The following is an 18,275-nucleotide window of genomic DNA, read 5'->3' as shown; positions in this document are numbered from 1 at the left end:
AAGAATGAGCTGTGTTAAGAAAAAGCGAAAGCCTGCCGCAGTAGATCGTTACGAGCGCTCCGGGTAAGAAATGTGGCAAGAGCATAACTGCACCCCGCCAGGCTGCGGGACCTGTAGGCCTAGGGAAACGAGGCGCGGCCCGCACAGAGGCCCGCTCTTGGAAAGGAAAACAGAGCCAGCGCGTGCGCGCGTGCGGGCGCAGCGCTGAGCACGCCCTCCGGCACTGAATGGAGAGCTCACGCAGCACCCAACTGCAGAAGAAGGATGAAAACGACGTATCTAACATTACGAGGGGAAACAGCCAAGTTGAAGAAGCAGATTGGGTGCAGTTTGTGGGGAGGTGTGGAATAAAATAGTGGAGCTGCGCTCGCTCCGGGGACCGGCCGCCGGCCCCTGCGGTGGGTCGCAGGGCTGCAGGAACTCATCCGGGGTTCGCGGTGGGGCGGAGCGGACGGGCCTCCTTCCTGCGCAGGAGCGGCCGCGACTCCGCGGGCGGGGCGTGGGCGGGGCGTGGGCGGGGCCTGTCGCCGCGGCTCAGCTGTCCAACCCCGGCCAGACCCCGCGGGACGACCCGGAAGAGGCCAGGCCAGTGCGGCCAGGATGGGCCGGAAGGTGACCGTGGCCACCTGCGCGCTCAACCAATGGGCCCTGGACTTCGAGGGTAATTTGCAGAGGATTTTAAAGAGTGAGTCTCGGGGCGGCGGGGTGGGGGCAGTGGGAGGAGTGGGAGGACAGGGTAGGACAGGCTGGTGGGACTGGGTGTGGGGAGGTCGGGGTGGGGGGGAGCGGGGTTCCGAGGGGGACAGGGTGTGAGGGGGGACGGGGTGGGGCAAGTGGGGCCGGAGTGACAGGGTTATGGGGTGGGGGTTGGCGAAGGTCCAGGCCTGCCGGGCCTGCTTGCTTGTGAGGTACACACAACCTTGGTCTGTGGAAAGTCGCAGCCCTGGGCTTGGGGACAGATAAGATGATGCATAATGACCCCCCGTAAGTGCCCAGGCCCCCCCTGAATTGGGGGGACAGATAAGATGATGCATAATGACCCCCCCGTAAGTGCCCAGGCCCCCCCCGAATTGGTGGGGACGGATAAGATGATGCATAATGATGCCCCCGTAAGTGCCCAGGCCCCCCCCGAATTGGGGGTGGTTTACCGTTCCTGGGGGTACCCATGGTATACACTCGTGGTAGGAAAAGCGTGGCTGCAGAGGCAGAGATGGAGATGAGAGACTGAGGCTTACCTGTCCTCAGACACCTCCGGGGTCCAGTGTGGCTTAGTTAGGGCTGAGATGCCTGAGAAGGGCTGAGTTGTCCATGTTTAGAGGCATTTAAGGAAGAGGGTGGTCAACCACCAGCGAAGATGTTGTGAAGAAGTGTCCCACGAAAGGTGGTCTTGTTACCAGACAGAGAACTGGTTCCTAACTCAGTTTCGGCAGCTTGCCATCAACACAAGTGATGGGGAGTAAAGAAAAACTTGCTTTATTCAGGAACCAGGCAACCTGGGAAGATGTTGAACTAACGTGTCAAAGTCCATCTTTCCCATCCAGGGGGAGCCCGAGGGTTTCAAAAGGGATGGTGCAGGAAGAGGGAGAGGGGCTGCATGCAGGAGAAGCAGGTGCCCAGATGGCAGTTAGATGTGGACATGACCCTGAACGGACTCGCTAGCATCCCGCCCCCTCAGCTGTTCTCGAATGCTGTCAGGGCTCATCATCTGGGAGAGTCAGGTCCTTCACTCCGTGAGCCCAGTGGTCTGCAAATCTCAAGGACAGTAGGTTAGTTCTGTTACAGACCCAGGGACTTAGGTCAGCAAGCAAGGAGCACATGAGCTTGAAGCAAGTCAGACTTTAAGACAGACGGGAGTGCTGTTACTGTGTCTGGTGCCTAGAGACTGTCCTGATGGGTAGACTTTGCGAGAAGCCAGCCCCTAGAGGGAAGCAGAGTAAGGGGTGAGCCTGCAATCTTAGAGACTAGGGTGTGGTTGTTGTGGGGGGGGGCCCCATATAGTGAGCCTTGGCACCAGCCCATCTGTGAGCATGAAAGGTCCAATTACTCAGACCTATAGCTAGAGTGGGGCTGTCCTGGGCAACCCTGCAGGTGTGCTCACCCCAGGCCGTCTTGTTCTGAGCTGCTCCCTGCAAGAGTGTTTGCAGTAAGAACAGGAGGATGCTAGAGAGGGCATCTTTTCAGCCATGTGCCCCAGACCTTCAACCTCTTTTTTTCAACCTCAATCTGCTTTCATCTTATCAGAGTGCAGAGCATATCTAATTGGAGCGAGGCGGTCGGTGGCCAGAGCTGAGTCTCTGTTCAGGTGGCCTCTCCTCCGCAGGTGCACATTGGGCCCCGCTGCCCCAAACCAGAGGTTTCCAGTGCTGCTGTAGGCTGTGGTCCTTCGAGTCCTGCCCTCTCCCTGCACACGGTCTTCCATATCTGCCCGTTAATGAACTACCAGGGTGTGGCTGCTTCCTCCCAGGTGCTAAGGTCAGCCCTGCAGGCCCTGTGTCTTATTTCCCTCCGGTGTAAGCAGGGTCTGTGGGAGAGCCTGTCCTTGGCTGCATGGGGTCAGGGAGATCACTGAGTGCTTTTGTTTGTGGTTTGGCTTTTTATCACGCCTATTACAGCAGTGTTTTATCTGCCTCTGACCATGTTGTAGGTGCTGAAATTGTTCCCCTCTCTCTCTCTCTCTCTCTCTCAGGTATTGAAATTGCCAAACGCAAAGGAGCAAGATACAGGCTGGGACCAGAACTGGAAATATGGTGAGAGCAGAACACACAGACCCCACAGGGCAGGCAGGTGGAGGGATCCGCATCAGCTCCCCGCAGTGGAAACGCTGGGAAGGGGGGTGGGTATGGAGAGGTGCAGATGGGCGGGCCTGTTGAGGGGCATCGAAAGCCCGCGAGTAGGCTTGCTTGATGCCTCTGAGCAAGAGTGCCCAGCCAGGCTGGGCCAGCCTGGAGCCCCATGTCGGGTCACTAGAGGAGCAAGGACTCGGCAGTTGGACTGATGTCCAAGCCGCTTCTGCTGGCCACCACCCTCCCCAGGCCCTCCCTCTCATGTTTGGTCACAAGCACGTTTCACTTACTGGTCTCGGCATCTCTCCACAAGTGAGTGTGAGTGATCACTTCCACTCTGCCTGTTCGAAGTGATCGGGAAGCCAGTTCCTCCTTGTCCCTTATTCAGAAATAAGCAAGTGGTCGCTGCGTGCAAGTGTCTTATGAGCTACGGTTCTTTTGTGACAGATGTCAGCTGCCCTCTGGGTTCCCACGTGTTTACAGGTCCTGGCCATTTGTGGGATCAGAAGTTCCTCCTCAGGCCATGTCCCTGCCTTAGATTCTGGGCTTTGTGTAAACAGAAAGTCTCACCTCCCAGGTGTCTTTGTATTCGCCCTTGAGGCCACTCCTGTCCTTTTCCTCGAGAGCTGGACTTCTGTCTTTGGAATCTCAACTTCAGCTCGGGCTGTGTCTCCCGTGGTAGCCAAGAGCATTTGCACCCTCACTTAACCTGCTCTTCAAGACACTCCTCTGCCCCTGGGGTCCTGGGGTGTGTAAATGATCTCTACCCCTGAGGTCCTGGCTCAGTGTTTGTATTTTGTCTGTTCTTCCCACTGCAGGGTTGCCCTCAGCAGCCCAGTCCCCCTGGCATAATCGCTGTCCAGACACCTCCAGGTTAGGTTCTTACTCCTTTCTTTGTCCTGTGCTCTCCCCACACCTGGCCCCCAAATCTGGACCCGTCATTTTATAAGGCGGAGGATGTTAGTTACAGGATCGACAAGCTGGGTGGCCTCAAACAGCTGGAACTGACTCTCTCACAGTTCCGGAGGCCAGAAGCTTCCTCCAAAAGCTCCAGGGGAGGATCCTTCCTGCCTCCTCCAGCTTCCGCTCCCACCCCTTGTCCTGTGGCCGCGTCCCGCCTATCTCTGTCTTTACACCGCTCCCCTCCATGTCTTCTCCTCCTCCTGTTCGATTCAGCACCTGCCTAGGTCATTCAGGCTCATCTCATCTTTAGATCCTTAATAACCTCTGTAAAGACCCTTTCCCCAGTACGGTCACATTCACGGGCTCTGGAGGTTAGGAGGTGGACACAGCTTTTTGGGGGACACCATCCAGCCTGCTACCAGCACAAACCATAGCAAGAAGTAGGAGTCACTCTGTGAGTGATAATGGAATGATATTAATGATCTTCCTTGTCTGAGGAACGTGTTCCTGTGGGTTCGGCTTTGTAGATCAATGTGATTTTGGCTGCATTAAAAGTTAAAAAAACATCCACAGGCAGACATGTTGACACAAGAGAGAATTTCTCATTGTAACTTAAAGCTAGGAAAAAAGAGCCTGGGGCCAGAGGTTTCTTCATTTTTGGGGAAATGCATCCTCTTTTGTAGCAGTGATCCTAACTCCGGTTGCACAGTGGAATCGCTGGTTGCAGCCCTGCATGTTCCGACCCCATTGGCCCGTGGGCCCCTGCCGCCCCTCCCCACTCCCCCAGTGCGTCTCCAGGGCTCACCTGCCTGCTCCCTTCCTCTGCAGTGGCTACGGGTGTTGGGATCATTACTACGAATCGGACACCCTCTTGCATTCACTCCAAGTCCTGGCCGCCCTTCTGGACTCTCCGGTCACTCAGGATATCATCTGCGACGTGGGACTGTAAGTGCTAACACGCACATCTGGGAAGGCAAGCTCAGAAAACAAGGGAGGTTCAGGGTGCGAGCTGGCCTACCTTCAGGGATTCGGGATCTGCACACTTCAAAGATACAAAAGGCCTTATGTTGCAAAGCGGGTTTTGTACGCCCCCCAGCCTGTAGACCCCTAGGTCCCCCAACGGAGGCAGCTCTAGGAAGCAGCTTTTACAGGTTCCCCGAGAAGCTCCTGCCCGTGTGGGAGCACACTGTGCACCGTGGGAGCATGGTGTTCACCCCGTCACACATATGGAACTTTCTTCACTTAATGGTAAGTCTTGGGATGAGGCCACATCACTCCACATCAACACGCAGGCCATATGGTTCCGGATGGTGCAGTTGTATGTGGCGTGGGTACGTAGGGGTGGGGTCCAGAGGAGCAGGTGTATACGGTGCGGGTACGTAGGGGGCAGGTTCCGTATGGCGCGGGCACGTAGCGCGCGGGTCCCCAGGCGCGGGTCGTACGGGTGGGATTCCGCTACTGTGTGTGCCGTCCTTGCAAAGCCAGAGCCCCTCAGTGGGCTCATGTGTCCTTCCTGTTTAAATCTTCAGGTCGGTTCTGCCTGACGGAAGCAGAGCCCTGTTTGCTTTCCTCTTAGCGCAGCCTTGCGTGTGCCCACCACTTCCTTCCACCTCCTGTGACCCGTGTTTACTGGGGCCTCCTTTCAGCAGCTCACAGACGGGTTTTTTTTTTCTTCTTCTTCTTTTTTTCAATTTTATTATGTTATTTTTTTTTTTTTTTAAAGATTTTATTTATTTATTTGAGACAGAGAATGAGAGACAGAGAGAGAGCACGAGATGGGGGAGGGTCAGAGGGAGAAGCAGACTCCCCGCCGAGCAGGGAGCCCGATGCGGGACTCGATCCCGGGACTCCAGGATCATGACCTGAGCCGAAGGCCGTCGCTTAACCAACTGAGCCACCCAGGCGCCCTTATTATGTTATGTTAATCCCCATACATTACATCATTAGTTTTCGATGTAGGGTTCCGTGATTCATTGTTTGCGTATAACACCCAGTGCTCCATGCAGAACGTGCCCTCCTCAATACCCATCACCGGGCTAACCCACCCCCCCACCCCCCTCTCCTCTAGAACCCTCAGATTGTTTCTCAGAGTCCATCGTCTCTCATGGTTCGTTTCTCCCTCCGATTTCTCCCCCTTCATTCTTCCCCTCCTGCTATTTTTTTTTTTTAACATATAATGTATTATTTATTTCAGAGGTACAGGTCACAGACAGGATTTTTAACCCAGTTTGTTCACGTTTATCATGATTCTGGATGTTTCCTATCGCTGCTGTGACAAATGACCACAAACGTAAAACACAAAAGCAACACAAGTTTTTTGTCTTATGTTTGTGGACATCAGAAGTCTGAAAAATGGTTCAGATCAGCCAGGCTGGGTCCTGGAGGCTCTTGGGGGGCAGTCCTGCTTGGCGAGGCCCCTGCATCCCTCAGGACCCCTGGTCCACCTTCAGAGCCAGCAGTGGTCTCCCACACCTCTGCTCCTGCTCTGACCCCCGCCTCCCTCATGTAAGGACCTGGTGACTACGTTGGGCGGCCCAGGTAGTCCAGGATAATCTCCCCATCTCAGGGTGTGCAAAGCCCCTGTCGTCATGTGAGGGGGCTTACATTACAATTCCTCGGGCTCCAGGAATTAGGACGTGGACGTCCCTGCGCTTCCTGATTCAGCTGCCACAGGGGCATAGTCCTGCTCGGGCCCTGTTGTCTCCCTATGGGTTTCCCTTGGCTTTGGTGCTTTTCTGTGCTCCACTTTCTTCTCTTGGCTTAGAGTTTATAATCCTACTTTTTAAAAAGATTTATTTGTTTATTTGAGAGAGGGAGAAGGAGGAGGGGCAGAGGGACAGGGAGAGAAGCAGATGCCTCGCTGAGCTGGGAGTCGGGCGTGGGGCCCGATCTCACAACCCCAAGATCATGACCCAAGCCGAAATCAAGCATCAGACACTCAACCGACTCAGCCACCCAGGCGCCCTATAATACTATTTTTATTTTTATACGTTTTACTCTTAAGATATTAAGACTCATATTTATAAAGATATTTTCTTTTCACATCTAACATTTATTTGGACCTATAAGCTTCTAAACAAAACAATAATAATATCATGATGTCCTTGATACCTGGCCAGCTTCCCCCTAGCAGAGTGCCCCGCTTCCTGCAGAGGGGGAGGACATGAGTGGGGAGATGTGAAGCACAGTATCTGTGGGAGGGGTCCAGACAGAGTGGTGGGCAAATGGAAGGGGCGCAGGCCACAGGTCAGGAGGTGCTCTGAAGGAGAACCAGGAAGGCGCAGGGGCTGGTGCTTAAGGCCAGTAGGGGACGGAGAGGTGACACGGTGACAGGGCTACGTGCAGATGGGGGGGGGGCAGCCACTGGAAGGTCTGAGAATGTTCCAGGAGAGAGGAAGAGCCCTGAGAGGGAATGATTACGCTCCACTGGAAGAGTCTCTCCCGCTTTAGAGCCTATCTCAGGGCAGAAACCCTCTGAGAAAGCTACTGGGGAGCCTTCTGCTTCTCCTCCAGGGCTCGAGGAGGCTTCGTACTAAAACGAACATAGGATTTTGCTGTTCTCAGACACGTGTGTGCCCCCTCTCTCCGCAGGCCTGTCATGCACCGGAATGTCCGCTACAACTGCAGGGTGATATTTCTTAACAGGTAGGTGGTGGCCGGGAGAGAGTGCCCCGCGCGCCGCCTCCCCCAGGCTCTGCTGCCCTGCGGCATGCTCTCTGGGAACCGCATGCGCCCTGGGAACCGCATGCTCCCTGGGAGCCGTGTGCTAAGAGGCAGCTTCCGGCAATGTCTGGTCCTTAGGGAGGGCCCACATACGGGCAGGTGACCCAGGCATCACTGCTTCTCCTGGCCTCTGCCCACCACGCTCACCTTCGGGTATTAGAAGGAGAGAGACCGCAGGGTGGGCTGCTGCCGTTCGACGGAGGGTAGTGTGTCCTGCTGTCTTGGCGGACCCCGGACGTCAGCTGCCCGCACAGCTCAGCACACCTGCTGGGTCTTGGCGGCTCAGTCATCGTCCACCGTCAGGGGAGGGTGGACCTGTGGGCCGCCCCTTGTTAACGGGTGTTCATCTCAAGAGCCGTCCTGTTTTCCTCCCTGCAGGAGAATCCTGCTCATCAGACCCAAAATGGCCTTGGCCAACGAAGGCAACTACCGGGAACTGCGCTGGTTCACCCCGTGGTCACGGAACCGGTGAGTCCCCGGCGCCCCGAGCAGGGAAGCACAGGTTGTGGCCACTCTGTGGATGCTTGTTTCATGTCTTCCCTGGGCAGAGTCGTGGTCTGCATCCTGGGGGAGATACGAGAGAATCTGGGGGCAAGTGCCTGCCATTTTAGGTACAGCTGTCTTGAGGCTGCTGGTTACAGTACGGCCGATTGATTACGGAAAGCTCATCGACCGTGGCCCATCGGACGTCTCATGTCCGGAGTCATCCTGTACGCCGGGGTATCCACCGCGGCCTCGGGCTGTCCTCTGCATGGCAAGGGGTGCGGCAGCCTCCCTGGCCTCCCCCGTAGGTAGTCTGTTTGTGACAGCCTTGGATGTCTCCTGACTTTGGCAAATGTCCCCTGGGGGCATGGTCACCCCTGGGTGAGAAACCTGTCCGCTGTTCTCGCCGGGGTTCCTGACGTTTATGTGGTACTGTGGCTGTAGCAGGTGCAGCTTCCGACATTGTATCTTGAGACGCTGCATAGCTGTATGTAGGAAAACTTCGGGGTTTTCTGTACTTTCGCCACCCCCTTCCTGCACAGTTCTGTGGGACTTCTCGCCGTCCTGGGCTGACCAGCCCCCTGCATCACTGTCTCTGACGAGTTGCTCATTTGCTGGCATGTGGCTTCTAGTATATTCCATAGGTTCCTACCACTCCCTCCGAGGTTGACTTCTAGATCACGGTTTACTCTAAGAGGATATAATCAAGAGAACCAAGTGGGAGAGATGCACAGGGCGGGCTCTGGGGGTGTACTGTTCTCCCCGGATCTCCATGCGGTCACCAACCCAAGAACTCCCCAAACCTCATTCTTGGAAGTTTTCTGGAGGCTTCATTACAAGGCATGATTCATGAAATCATTGGCCTTTGGCCACTGAACTCAACCCCCAGTCTGGCTCCCTCCCCAGGTCTGGAGGTGGGTCCAAAAGCTCCAACTTCCTGATCCCTGGCTTGGCTCCCCTGGCAACCAGAGGGCCTTTCCCACTGACACCATTAATGTAAAAACACCTGTATGGCTCTTATCTCCGGAAAATCCAAGGGCTTTAAGAGCTCAGTGCCAGGAAGACCAAATATATTTCTTAAGGTAAATCATGATATCATACTTTCTAAGCAACGATCCATTAAAGGTGAATTTTTTAACATTTTGCCTGCGTGCAGATGTCTTTATTGGACTCTTACACGTGATGAATAGTTCTGCAGAATTAAAAGAAAAAAATCCTAGATTAAAAATAACTTTTCTGCATAGTTTTAAATGTATCGTGTGTAGGATTGCCTTTGGCTTGTGCTCTTGCTGGGGAGAAGTCTGGTGCTACTCAGAGTCTTTTTAGCTCTCACGTGATTCTTTTCTTTTCTCCTGGGCACATGGAGAAGCTTCTTACTATCTTTGGTCTTTTAAAATTTTGTTATATGGGCCTTGGTGTGGGTCTTTGGGCCCTTGTGTGAAGCCCTCTTGTGGCCCTTGTGACCCGGAGACCCTGGTCCCTTAGTCTTGGGAAAGGTTGTCCTGTCCTTTCTGGGCGAGTTTCTGTTCTATTTTCTGTTTCTGGAACACCTCTTGCTTGGGGGTTCGATTTCCTGGACCATTTCCTCTAGTCATCTTATCTTTTCTTTCCCACATTCTAGAAGATTCCATCATCTTACTCCCTGCTCTACTGAAATTTACATTTAGCTATCTTATTTTTCGTTTTGAGAGCTCTTTCTCGTTTTCTCATGCTTTCTTATGTAAAGCACTTTATTTGAGTGCCCTCCTTGACTGAACCACACAGGGGTTAGTTTGCAGCCCTTACAGAGCAGGTGTCTCTGGAGTTGGGAGGTCGAGCCTGCCTCTGCCACTCAGCTGGGCCACTTCGGGCCAGCAGAGCGACCCGATCTCTCTCTGCCTTGGGGACAGTCACGGCAGTGATCCCGCAGGGCTGTGGTTGTGGGGATGACAGAGTCTGTGTGTAAAGCGCTGAGCACAGCGCATGGCAGGTGTTAACATGGCATCCATGTCCTTGTGGTTTCCTTAGTTCTGAGAAGAGTGCTGGCAGGTGGTGGGGACCCAGCAAATATTTGTCGAATGCCCAAAGGTTGTTGCTCAGGGATTTAAAGGACTCCTGAATCAATAAAAAACAGAAAAAATACTCAGAGAAACTCAAACAGAAAAATAAAGGTACAAAGAGCAAGGGAGAAATTTGATAGAAGCAAAAAACAAACATGTGAATCGATGCTGGATATTGCTAGAAACCAGGCCGATGTGAACAGGCACCATGGTGAGATTTCTTTCTGTGCCACCCGAGCGGTAAAATTAAAAGGTTGGAGAGCGCCAGGTCCTGGCGAGGGCGCCACTCCAAGGGGTCTTGTGAAGGATAGCGCCCCCCGCCCCCCGTGTGCCGTGAGCCTGTGGGCACCTCACAGGGATGAGGCAGGGGTGAGGCGGGACGTCCACAGCGAGCGGCAGGGTGTGGAGAGTGGGGACAGTGTGAGTCACATCGAGGCCGAGAGCAGGTGCACCGACCGCCGGCCGTAAGGGTGCGAAGCTGTCGGCGGGGCCGTTCCTCCATGGGCAGAGCTTCGTCCGTGCTGGGCCTCTGCTGTCCTAACCATGTGTGCCCAGTGGTTTTGACCTGACCATCGGGACTTTAATTTTTTTGAAGACTTATTTATTTATTCATTTGAGAGAGAGCAAGAGTGCACGAGCAGGGGGAGGAGCAGGGGGAGAAGCAGACTCCCTGCTGAACAGGGAGCTGATGCGGGGCTCGATCCCAGGACCCTGGGGTCATGACCTGAGCTGAAGGCAGACGCTTAACCAGCTGAGCCACCCAGGTGCTCCTACTGTTGGGACTTTAATTTTGGGAACATTTTCTTATTTCCCATTTTCAGAGGCTTTTGTTCTTTGTTCTTCTTGTCCAGGAGCCTTTGCTGTCGGGCATCACGGGTCCTGGTCTTTCGTCGGCTCTCTACCCACGTACCTGTATTTTCTCTTGGGGTTCATTCCCCTAAATCTTTCCTCTGTGCCGTGCTCACGGGAGGCTCTGTTCTTCAGATCTGTGCACGTTTGCAGTTTTTCAGATCCTTTTCACCATGTGCAGGCTCCCTTTTTCTTTTTCCACTGTCTGATCATCTCTTCTTTGAGATCTTTTACTGGGCACGTTGTCTCTGAATTTCCTGGGCGTCTAGGATCTCTCGTCTCTGTCGTGTGGGTGTGTGGGCCTCATGGTGGCTCCTTCAGACGGTCGCTGGCATGATTGTGCCTGTGGAAGGGGTGGTGGCAGGCACCGAGCCGGAGCAGCCGGCTCACACTTAGGCACCGTGGAAACGAGAAATTTTTACCCTCTGGGCGCTGTGCCAGTATGGTTTCCATAACTGGGCATGTTACTTTGTCCCCACCTTAGTAATGACCGCATGACAGGTTCAGGCCTCTTAAGAAAACAGAAAAAAATAACCTGGCTCTTGACTGCAGGAAACTTAAGAATCTGCTCATTTGGGGCACCTGGGTGGCTCAGTCGTTAAGCGTCTGCCTTCGGCTCAGGTCATGATCCCAGAGTCCTGGGATCGAGCCCCGCATCAGGCTCCCTGGTCAGCGGGAAGCCTGCTTCTCCCTCTCCCACTCCCCCTGCTTGTGTTCCCTCTCTCGCTGTGTCTCTCTCTGTCAAATAAATAAAATCTTTAAAAAAAAAAAAAAAAAGAATCTGCTCATTTTCCTTATGTTCTTAGATGTACCCCCAGATTTAAGCACAGCGAGACAGGAATCACAGGGGCTCTTGTAGCTCCTTGGGGGTGGAGAAGGCATGTAATCAGCATGGCCAAAACTGGTTTCTTGGCAGGAATCCGCAGCTAGGTTTTTTCCAGAGGATGTTGGCTGGGAAGAAAGGGCATCCAGCTAGAGAAAGGCTTAGGCCATGCAGAGGAGTCAGGTGTGGGGACCACGGGAGGAGGTTGGACCAGCCTGAGCCACGCTTTGGATGACAGGCTACACTGCGGGACTTTTACTCATGATATTTTGGCTCTTTATGAACCCTGGAGAAGCTCACCGGCCACGTACGAGGTGCTCGCTGGCCTTGGAGCAGAGAGTGGACATGGAGGGGAGCACATACCATCTCCTGGTGGTGTTGCTTTGGTCTGGTACTCAGTGGGTCTTGGTGGGGGTGGAGGGGAAGGAGAGGAAAGGAGAAACCTTGGGGTGGGGGGCGTTCTTCCCTTTAAAGAGAATTTTGACACAGTAACGAGAGCAAACCTGCCCATGGTGGATAGAGAGCTCACTGGGATGGCAGGGCGGCTCGGAGGTCAGCAGGGTCGAGTGTCCCCGTCCCCGTCCTTAGCGCAGGAGAGAAGGCAGCACCCTCCAATTTCCGAGCGTTAACGATTTATTCAAGTAAAAGCTGCTAAAGTCATTCTGGAAGGTTCTTGTGAATTTCTCAGAAAGAAAAAAGAAATATACGTAATTAAAGGTCTTAGTAGTGCATCTTGTAACAGCCTATTTGAGGTCGGATCTGTGAACCGTGTATTTCTTACATTCTAGCCATCCGTGCAGCCCCCTGGGAGGCCTTGTACCGAAGTGTGTATCAGACTCTGTCTGTCTTGTACCGTTGGGAGACTAATTCTGTCATCTCGGTGATAACATGGGTTTGCAGTTGTGCATCGGGTTAATGCAATGTGATCTTTCGGACTCAGAAACTTTGATCAGGAGTTCCAGCTAGATTTCTCCCTGGGGCAACGTGACCACCCTGGAGAGAATGCCTGTGACGTGTCTCAGGAGTGCTGGACAGCAAGGCGCGGGAAGCTGAGTCGGTCGGAGCCCCCTGGGTGCCATGGTGTCCGCGAGGAAAGCGCACCGGAGCTTTCTCTGTTCACCCTACATGCTTCCCTTTCTCTGAAGGGGATAGTTGAGGCACGTGTGAGCAGCTGACAGCCCTCTGCCTATTCGTGGGTTCGAAGCTCCCGGGTTGGCATTTGCTCACATTGGGATGCCATCTGTCCTGCTTTCCGAGATGCTCATCTTCAAGTCTGTGGTGTTTCCCTCCCCAGGCAAACAGAGGAGTATTTTCTCCCCCGGATGATACAGGACGTGACAAAGCAGGTGAGTGTCTGGGAGTAGATCTCATTTTCCAGCCACATGTCACTGTTCTAGGCTAACAGTGCACCACGTGGGGCAGGACTCTTCGGGTCAAGGCCCCAGAACCCGCCCTGACTGGTGAAGGAATAAAACCAAACAAGGGGAGAGATTCCTGTGCAAGTAGGGAGGCTGGAACCCTGGGGCATGCTGGGCGCCCCCTTTCTCTTACGTCAGTGATGCTCTGCCTGTTCGTGCCTCCCCCTCTCCGGCTCACCTGCTGGGGTACTCCGGGGAGCTGGGGGAGGGGTCCCCACCCCACCTTAGCAGGCTCGCTCTTTTTTTTTTTTTTTAAAGATTTTATTTATTTGACAGAGAGACACAGCGAGAGAGGGAACACAAGCAGGGGGAGTGGGAGAGGGAGAAGCAGGCTTCCCGCTGAGCAGGGAGCCCGATGTGGGGCTCGATCTCAGGACCCCGGGATCATGACCTGAGCCGAAGGCAGACGCTCAACGACTGAGCCACCCAGGCAACCCAGTGGGCTCTTTCTTGCTGGGACTGCTGCCTGGGCCATGGGACCACCCAAGAAGCCAAGTTTGGGCGGGGGGAGAGGTTCTAGTTACAAAACTTTAGGAAGACTTTACGTGGCTGCCTATTGAGTCTGTGAAGAACCAGCATTGGACATCTGTTGTGTCTTTTGGATCTGGCTGGCCCGGCCTTCAGAGCTGTGATCGTCCAGCCTGATCTGGGGGCCGCGTCCACCCTCTTCCTACGGGAAGCTGCTGCGGTGACAGCTGGAACCCTGCTCTATCCATTTCCCACAGGTGGTTGGAAGCCGGGGCACAGAGGGGTGCTCTAGGGGGGCCCTGACTTCTCTAGTTTCTGCCTGAGTTCCCATACTGGTTGCCAGGTGTATTAATTTGCTCAGGCTGCCATAAAAAAGCACCTCAGATGGAGGGGATGTTGTTGAATAACAGATAACTTTCAGTCCCAGAGGCCGATGCCTGAGATGCAAGGCGCGGGCAGGGCGGGGTCCTCTTGAGGCCTCTCTCCTTGTGTGTGGACGGCCGTGCTCTCCCTGTGTCCTCACAGGGTCGTCCCTCCATGCAGGTCTATGTCCTGATGTCCTTTTCTTATAAGGACCCCGGTCATATGGGATCGGAGCCCATCCCGGTGACCCCGTGTTACCTCGATCACCTCTGTAAAGGCCCCAGCTCCAGATACGGTCAGGTTCTGAGGTGCTGGGAGTCAGGGCTCCAACATAGGAATCTGAGCGGGACACCGTTGAGCCCACAACCCCAAGTTCTCTGTACCCCTAATGACTACACTCCAGGTAGTTCATGGCGATTTACGGAGTCTCTCCAGTGGAGGGGTTCGCAGGGATTCAGCTAGACCTTAGGGACGGACCTGAGCTGGAGCAGGGGTCCCTCTCCCCTGATTCCCACCAGGTTCTGGCTCCTTTTGCCTCTTGGTCATCAGTGGTTTCCTCTGCCTTTTCCCTGGAGGACAGTGGCCGCCCTACCCCCAGATGGAGGCTACCTCTGCTCGGGAGCCGGACTGTGTCTCTGGTACGAGCTTTGATTCGTGAGCAAGGCCCTTCCAGAGGCCAGCTTGGGCTCGGCGCCTTCTGCGCGGACAGTCAGGGATGGGCATGGCTGAGGTTTGGGCAGGGACTCTCAGCCAGGTCTGGTCACCTCTGAAGTGACCTGGAAACTCATTTGACCATGAACTGCAGCAGTGAGCACACTTTGAAATCGTCATGACCCAGAACAGACTCTGTGTGTGTGTATGTGTGTGTGTGTGTTTCCGTGTCTGTGTCTGAAACAGACGTGTCTGCGATAGTCCTGACAGTAGGATGCTCCCCATTTCGTTCTTCTGGGATCGTAGTATGTCCTAAAATCCATCCCAGTGGAGACGCACTAGGCTGACACGGGACAGAGTCTGCAGTTGGAAGGGTTTTGCCTGGTAGTTGATTGAAGGCCCCGGTAACTGGGGATTAAGGTTCAGGGGTATGTCCAGGAACAAGGCGAGGACAGCCCAGGACCCGCTGCACGTGGACAGTTCAGGCCTGGGGTAGTTAGTGAGCACGGCTCTGGATATGTGGTTTACCAGCTTGTTGCTCTGAGCTTTCTCACGATGTGTGGATTCCAGCCATGCCCACATGCTCACGTTTGCCAGGGGAGCAGGGGCCCCACAGTCCCACGGCGGCCAGCGAGGGTCCTGGGTTAGGGCTCTCCTCACAGCCACAGTGAACAGTGACCTTGTCCGGGGCAGGACGCATCAGAGAAGACAGGGCCAGGTTTACACTGGCTCTCGCCATCAGGAGTAAAGGGTGTCGAACTCACACACACGCAGGGAGCCCGAGCCAAGTGTTCTAGGATGTGTTCCAGGCCTCGGGGTTATTTTTTGGCTGAACAAGGGGATGCCTCTTTTGTAACATTGGGATGAAGGGAGGTAGCCAAGTTGGACCAGGCTGGCGTGTGCCGAAGCGTCAGCGTGCCCGCCGGAGCATCCCACGCCCGCGTGACCGTCAGCGCCTGGTAGGCTCAGGGCCTCCTCAGACCTGTGTGGCAGCCCAGGGTGGCTCTGCCGCTGCCCGGGAGCTCCCACCATGCGTGGCTTGTGAATGTGGTTCTTGCTGATGGACACACTTGCACTCTGGCCCTGCCGCTCGGGAGCTGGGTGACTTTGCTCAGGTTTCTTAAATGATCCTCAGGTCCTTCCAGGCACAGGGGTGGGACCACCTGGCCAGACTGGTGAGAGTGTGCGTGACGCAAAAAAGTGCAAAGTGTGACAGCCAGCTAAATGAAACCATTTACTCTTTTTTTTTTTTTTTAAGATTTTATTTATTTATTTGACAGAGAGAGACACAGCGAGAGAGGGAACACAAGCAGGGGGAGTGGGGGAGGGAGAAGCAGGCTTCCCGCAGAGCAGGGAGCCCAATGCGGGGCTCGATCCCAGGACCCTGGGATCATGACCCAAGCCAAAGGCAGATGCTTAACAACTGAGCCACCCAGGCGCCCTGAGACCCTTTACTCTTAATAACGAAGATGACCGTGGGGATTTGTGCCAACAGAAACTTGAAGAGCAGAGTGACAGTTTGTCACGGCCCCAGTGAGCCCTGCAGCCATGCAGAGCACAGCGTCCGGCTAGTGAGATTCCCTCTGGTGCCGGGCCGCCTGGGCTGGGAACGCTCCCACGCTGGGGCTGGGAGGAGAAGGGCAGCGAGGTCAGGACGCAGCCCAGACGGGGCATGGCCAAGGGATCTTGTGCGCTTTGTCCTCCGACTGCAGGAGACTGTGCCCTTTGGAGACGCAGTGCTGGCCACCTGGGACACCTGCATTGGGAGCGAGATCTGCGAGGAGCTCTGGACACCCCACAGGTCAGCCTTGGCCCCCTGTGCGCGGCAGCCCTGGCGGCGAGGCCTTGGGCCGTGGAGGCATCGGGGCTGGGAGGGCGGGGCGCACAGCCCGTCGCTTCCTGTCAGCCGCCTCTGCCCACAGCCCGCATGTGGACATGGGTCTGGACGGCGTGGAGATCTTCACCAACGCCTCGGGCAGCCACCACGTGCTGCGCAAAGCGCACGCCAGGGTGGATCTGGTGACCATGGCCACCACCAAGGTAGGCGTTGGGCCACGATGCTGGAACGTGCATGTTGCGGGCTAGTGCCGCGTCCCACACGCCTGGGTCCCCGGAGCCCAGGCGGCAAGGACGCGTGGTGGGCATCGGTGCCCGTAGTTGGGGCCCGTGCTCAGCAAATGTGCATGGGCTCCTCTGCTGGGGCCCCACCTGCCTGACCTCATTTAACCCTGGCCGCACCCCAGGGAGGCAGGCGCTGCTATCCCTGCCTCTGGAGCAGGGTACCCGGTTCGTGCCGCCAGTGGCCACCGGCTCACACCCCCAGGCCCCCGCCGCGTGCAGGCAGTTTCCCTGCAGCGGAGCTCTTTATGGTGTGGCGGGAGGGCTGAGGAAGGGCAGGTGACGTCCCGCTGCCACTCACGTCTTCCAGAACGGGGGGATCTACCTGCTGGCCAATCAGAAGGGCTGTGACGGGGACCGGCTCTACTATGACGGCTGCGCCCTGATCGCGATGAACGGCCGCATTTTTGCGCAGGGGGCCCAGTTCTCCCTGGACGACGTGGTAAGAGTGAGCTCGCGCGTCCCTGGGAGTGACCGCGCCGGGGGGGGTGGTGGTGACAGCAGAGCGTGGGACCCCTGGGTCCCCCAGGAGGACGTGGAGCTGGAGCCGCCTGGGGAATAAGCAGGCACCGGTCCCCACAGCGAGGAGGGGCGTTTGGTGGGGGGCCTCATCCACAGCAGTGGAGCAGAGGGGAGCTCGGTGAGGCCACTTGAGACCCACTTGCCCTTGCCCACGTGTCCAGGCACGTGCGTGTCAGCTGTCGGCCTGACGCCACCCTGCCCCCGCGTCCTGGAATGCTTAGCTGTCTTCAGGCCGGGTCGATGTGGCCCAGACGCTGGGCCGCATGTCAGAGCCGCGGGCACCTTGCCCAGGACTGATTGGCAGTGGACTGGGGTCACCTGCACCAGGAGAAGCAGGCATGTGGGTCCCTGCAGGCTCTGGGCCCCAGCCAGGCCTCAGGGTTGGTTACCTGGGGATCTGCATTTTAAGCATATACCTAGGTGATTCATAAGCACACGAAAACCCGAGGACCATTGCCACCTGTTTCCCCAAGGGGGCTCGCAGGCTGGAATTACCTCATTTTGTCCGAGCATTCAGGGAGAGAGGGCATCGCCGTCCTCGGGCCATGCTCTCCTGCCACGTCCTCCGTGATCCGCCCAAAATGATCAGAAGAAATCGTGAGGCGCACGGAGCCATTGCACAGAGCAGCAGAGCTGCTGACCGTGCCCTAGGACGCGCTCCTCGGGGTCTTCCGAACCTCGTGGGCTGCCTGGCACTGTGGATGCCTGGGTCGGGCGTTTATGTTGATGCTAACCCGTTTTGGGGAAAAGTGGAATGGGGTCTTCTTCTCATGAAAAGATTCATGCCATAGTTTTTGGTTTTTGGTTTTGTGGCCTCACTCTTCCCTTGGGTTTGTCGCATGGAAAATACGGTGGCTTTGGTGGCCCATCACTTTGGGAAATGACGGGAGGACCAAAGGACAGATGAGCTCTATTTTCTCTCTCTCTGTGGAAGTGTCCAGCCTGGGTCGGGCCCGGTGTTGACAGCGGCAGATGCCCACAGGCCTGTTAGCAGGAGTGTCCTGTGTCACGCGGTGGTGCACAGGACTAGCTCCCGCTGCCCCCAACTTGCATGCAATGACACGATATTCTAGTGACATCAGTTGACTGGGAGTATTTTTTCATGAAGATAGAATAATATAAATGAATTGGA

General features: G+C 55.6%; 1 protein-coding gene across 8 annotated transcripts in view; it reads left to right on the top strand.

The window, feature by feature from the left end:
- The first annotated feature begins 504 nt into the window (after positions 1-504).
- NADSYN1 (NAD synthetase 1) overlaps positions 505-18,275 on the top strand; it is a 33,670-nt gene continuing 15,899 nt past the window's right edge. For 4 of the 8 annotated variants that reach the window (XR_014138434.1, XR_014138432.1, XR_014138433.1 and 1 more), the window contains exons 1-10: positions 505-685; positions 2,687-2,747; positions 4,515-4,631; positions 7,278-7,331; positions 7,788-7,877; positions 12,898-12,949; positions 14,371-14,490; positions 16,216-16,304; positions 16,426-16,543; positions 16,932-17,063. Coding sequence is in view for 5 of the 8 variants with exons in the window: in XM_081797606.1 (XP_081653732.1) it covers positions 601-685; positions 2,687-2,747; positions 4,515-4,631; positions 7,278-7,331; positions 7,788-7,877; positions 12,898-12,949; positions 14,371-14,490; positions 16,216-16,304; positions 16,426-16,543; positions 16,932-17,063 (918 nt within the window). In the remaining 3 variants the exon portion in view is untranslated. Of the gene's footprint in view, positions 686-2,274; positions 2,473-2,686; positions 2,748-4,514; positions 4,632-7,277; positions 7,332-7,787; positions 7,878-12,897; positions 12,950-14,370; positions 14,491-15,819; positions 16,075-16,215; positions 16,305-16,425; positions 16,544-16,931; positions 17,064-18,275 lie in introns of those variants that run through there. The other 4 variants (XM_081797607.1, XM_081797609.1, XM_081797608.1 and 1 more) reach the window with 4 other exon arrangements.

The sequence above is a fragment of the Leptonychotes weddellii genome, chromosome 11 (genome assembly GCF_054177405.1).
Source record: "Leptonychotes weddellii isolate Sample4059 chromosome 11, ASM5417740v2, whole genome shotgun sequence".
NCBI lineage: Eukaryota > Metazoa > Chordata > Mammalia > Carnivora > Phocidae > Leptonychotes > Leptonychotes weddellii.
The sequence above is the reverse complement of the archived record's forward strand: the minus strand, read 5'-3'. Positions and strand labels throughout refer to the sequence as shown.